This window comes from Chanos chanos, chromosome 1, assembly GCF_902362185.1.
Source record: "Chanos chanos chromosome 1, fChaCha1.1, whole genome shotgun sequence".
NCBI classification, from domain to species: domain Eukaryota; kingdom Metazoa; phylum Chordata; class Actinopteri; order Gonorynchiformes; family Chanidae; genus Chanos; species Chanos chanos.
Window position 1 is genome coordinate 60,008,452 of NC_044495.1, and position 4,495 is coordinate 60,012,946.

General features: G+C 42.7%; 1 protein-coding gene across 1 annotated transcript; it reads right to left on the bottom strand.

Annotated features, from left to right (window-relative positions):
* Window positions 1-2,414: 2,414 nt before the first annotated feature.
* On the bottom strand, window positions 2,415-3,377 carry foxb2 (forkhead box B2). Its single transcript, XM_030788308.1, has one exon. It carries the CDS (start codon window positions 3,375-3,377, stop codon window positions 2,415-2,417), a length of 963 nt encoding a protein of 320 aa, XP_030644168.1.
* Between the last annotated feature and the right edge of the window lie 1,118 nt (window positions 3,378-4,495).

A 4,495-nucleotide genomic window follows, 5' to 3' on the forward strand; every position in this document is an offset into this window, starting at 1 on the left:
GCTATGTTATAGTTATTACTATGTTGTAACTACATCAAGAACCAGCACTCCAGTGGAAAATGTGACACATGGTTTTAATATTTGATGGTTTAAAGGCCTGTTTTTATGTTTTTCTGTTTTTGTTTCTTTTTTTTCGCGTTTCATGTGACCTGTTACTCATTTTCCAACGTAGGCTGAAAGTATGAACGCTTCTGTCTGTGACAAAATTTCAAGTTAGCAAGGGAAGGAGGATGTTAAATGGTTAAACTCATCTAAATCTTAGTCCACACACGGATTATAATCCCAGTTAATCCCGAAGAAATTAATTTGATTTCAAAGCTGTTCAATATGATCTTAGAGGGTGCCCCAGGGAAAAAAAAGGATGCTCTCAGGTTGTTTCCTGCCTCAGGATTTGATCTTCAAAATCACATCAGTCAGAAAACTTGTGCTGTGTGGTGTGCAGTTTCACATCCTCATGAGTAATCTGTATCTACGTTTTACGTCTTCTAGTAGATTTGCATGGGGATCAGATCGTTTGATTTATGTTGATTGAATACTAAACCAATCATAATATTAATCAAACAAGTGCTGCTGTGGATTGACACTATGAGTCTGAGTGGTAGTGATTACCTAATTTTCACTCAAGGAAATTTTATGTTGCATTACAAGGGTCCAGTCTTTGCCAGTGTGTGTGTATGTGTGTGTGTGTGTGCGTGTGTGTGTGTGTATTCTCCCTTCCCACAGTGTTTCTAGTGGACCGTGCATTTTACCCTCACTAAGAAACAAAGAGAGAATAAATGCTACATCTTATTGTTTTTGTTTTTTTTTTTCCACTGTCCCCCAAGCAACAACTGTCTTCACACAATTCTCCATAAGCACAATGAAACTGTAACGTCAGATTAATCCTTCACTGAGATGTTCAGATCACGTTTGTTTGTGTGAACACAGTCATTGGAAAATGTAAAAAAACAATCCTGCCCTCGACGTTTTAAATTAAACCACTCCGCGTTCACATTTACACTTTTGAATATCCAAGTATTGTAAAAGGATTGCTCTGTCAGTGAACTGAATTTACATTTCACTCCTTCACTGCAGTTTTCACCAGCATGTCTCAGTGTAGTCCACACACATCCTCCTGGGAATTTTTTTATTTTTTGTCTTTTTTTTTTCACCAAAATGATGAAACACGAGAAAAGAAACCTGATTTTTTTTTTTTACTGTCTTAACTCATCTGTGTTTTACATGATTCCAGTCACTCTGTCACTATCAGTCACGCTGCAGATCTGAGCAAAATACGCAATGAAATTTGACAATGTATTTGAATTCAAAAGAAAGAAAGAAAGAAAGAAAGAAAGAAAGAAAGAAAGAAAGAAAGAAAGATCATTCTATTTAATAAGTCATAGCACAAAATGACTCAGACTCAGGGGACTGGTTCAGTTAAAAATACTTCATTAGATATGGTGGAGTGTTACAATTCAAGTCATTTTTCACAGAGCTGTTTTCATTCTCTTTCATTTTTCAGAGATCACATGCCATTTGAATGTTTACAGTCAACAATCTTACATTCTGTACAGTATTCCTTAAATAATTCATATTTTATTCTTAAATCATTTTAATCCTAATTATCGGTTAGTGGACAAAAAAAGAATATGAGATATATTCAAATATCAATCAAGGTTATGTTTTGTTTTTTCAGTTCAAACAGTTCAAGTAATAGCACTTCAGCATATTCATGTTCTTTTTACATAGTTACATATATGTTTCTTTGGGATAAATTCCTTACGGCACATACTAATAGCCTAAAATACTCCAAAAATAATGTCTATAACACAGACATAATTGTACATCAAGCACATCATTATTCATTCCAAAAAGCAAACAATAACATTTTGAATAGAATTAATCTCTCTTGCTTTTTAAGGCCAAAGTTTACAGTGTTTAATAATAAGTTACTTTTTTTTTTTTTTTTTTTACCTGTCCTCCTTTTGAATCTGTAGAAAAATGATTAATAGTCAGGATATAAGTCAGCGTTCAGCACTCATCTAGATTTCTCCCTTCTCTGAGTCACTCACACAGCTCAGTGCTGATCAGTGCAGTTCAGTGAGAACTTCCCAACACCCAAATCCTCAAGTGCTCCTGCCCGGTCGAAAGACTAACATTACGTGTGGTATACGAGAGGCAGAGAAGTGCAATAGAAGAAGAGAGAAAATTGCTACGTACCCTAAAAAAAAACGTATTATGTACCCCTTGGCACACCTTTTAGTTTAGGTGCGAGACACAGACTCTCAGTCCGACTATACATCCATGGCAGGCGAGTCCAGGCAAAGTCAGAGTCAGAGTTAAACAATGGTTCGAAAACCGTAGTGCCGTTACAGAGCTCTCTCTTAAGCAGACCCAGCTGTACACACACTAACCATCGTCATCCACAGCGTCCACTATAGCAAAAGGGAAGGGTGCAGTGATCCATTTTTCCCCTCCGTCAGTTCTGTGGTGCTTCTCTCCATCACGGACGGAGCTCCGGAGCAGAGTTGGGCTGGAGCAGCCGACAGGGGCAAAGAGGGCACGGCGGTGCCCAGGGTAGGAGTGGGTTTAATGGGGAGCGGGACGGCAGGCATGGTCTGGCCGCCCGGGTGGGGGCACAGTCCCTTCACGGGCACCCCGAAGGACGAGTACTCGGACGACACGGGCATGCTCCCCACCGACTCGGAGAGCACGCTCATGTGGGGCCAGACCGAGTTGACCACGCCGCCGAGCTGCGTTGGCACTGGGTAACCCAGGTGGTGCATGACGGAGGCTATGGGTAAACCGCCCGCCATCACGCCCTTGTAGTCTCGCCCGATGAGGCTCTCGATGGCGAAAGGGTGTTTGAAGCCGCCTGCCTGGCCCCCGCCGAAGGCGTAGCTCTGGAAGTGCGAGAGGCGTCCCACGGCGCCGAGGTACTCCGGGGGTCCCATTCCCAGTTTGCCCGGGTGATGGACGTGATGGTGGTGATGATGGTGCTGCTGGTGATGGTGGTACGAGTGCAGCACGGGCGTGTTCTTGCAGGCCGCGTGCTCGGCGCGCATCAGCTTGAAGCGTTTTCGCCGGCGGAGGAAGCTGCCGTTCTCGAACATGTCCCCGCAGTCCGGGTGCAGGGCCCAGAAGCTGCCCTTTCCCGGCTGGTCCGGCCGACGCGGGATCTTGATGAAGCAGTCGTTGAAGGACAGGTTGTGCCTCAGGGAGTTCTGCCAGCGCTGGGTGTTTTCTCGGTAGTAAGGGAAACGGTCCATGATGAACTTGTAGATGTCGCTGAGAGGCAGCATCTTCTCGGCAGAGCTCTGGATGGCCATGGCAGTCAGGGAGATGTAGGAGTAGGGAGGTTTCTGGTCACTGTAGGAGTTCTTGCCTGGCCGAGGCATGTCTGGTCTGAATGGTCTTCTGAGCGGGTTTCTACTCCTGATTAATTTATTTATTTCTCCTCGCCTCTTTTTTTTTTTTTTCCCCCTAGATAAACTGCAAATATTACAGTTATTGATTAGTCACTGGTCACCCAGCTGCTGAAGTTTGAAGCATCCCAGCTAAAAAAAAGTAGAGGACAGTCTCATTTGCTGCTCTCAAACAGAGAAGTTTTGGCCTTTTTGAGGTTGTAAGTCTTTGTTCTTAAAGGAAACAATTAAACATACACACACACACACAAGCACACACACACAGAAAGAGAGAGAGGGAGAGAAGGATGTGTTTGTGAAGCGGAAGAATGTTCATTTTTAACCCCCAAGCTCAAAACAATTTAAGGATCTAGAAACCTGAAAAGCCTAACATGTTCATACACAAATATGTACGCACGGTGCGTCTGCCGCGTGCTCAAAGAAAACTTCAGAAGTTACCTCTCGCCCGCCTTCTCTACTCAGAGGCTCAGGTCGCGGTCAGGAAAGACGGAGGAAAGTTGTCGGAGCTTCCGTTCGATGAGACGCACGCACTCCTGTATGCGCTCCGATTCAACGTCGCTTTTGTACGAATGGCAGAAATTCATACCCCCCTGCAAGTCTTGCTTTATTATCATAGCAGTTACTTTTGGATGAATAGGGAAACAGAGAGGGGGTGGAGGCTGTGATCCGACTTCATCTGCTCTTCGCGTGCCAATCAGGGGCAGTCCTCGGAGCAGCACGCATCGCATGTACTAACACATACAAACACTTACCAAATTATCACTGCTAATTGTAACACTAATAGTCAAATTACCAGTGATGATAGATAGATAGATAGATAGATAGATAGATAGATAGATAGATAGATAGATAGATAGATAGATAGATAGATAGATGTGAAATTGAAGTTTCTCACAGCTTCCTTAGTACGAAGTGTCGTTTATTTTTTTATACTTTATTTTATTTTTTATGTATCTTGAGCGAGTATGTGCATAAAACTACAGCAAAAATAAGCTAGTAATGATATTTAAAAAAAAAAAAATTAGAAATGAACGTTTTCGAACTTACTGACAAGCACGTGCCCGAGTCCAATCCGAAATAAAAAATATAAT

What these genes read in the sequence shown, in the direction of transcription:
- foxb2 (XM_030788308.1), bottom strand. Translation starts at nt 3,377, where the DNA reads ATGCCTCGGCCAGGCAAGAACTCCTACAGTGACCAGAAACCTCCCTAC.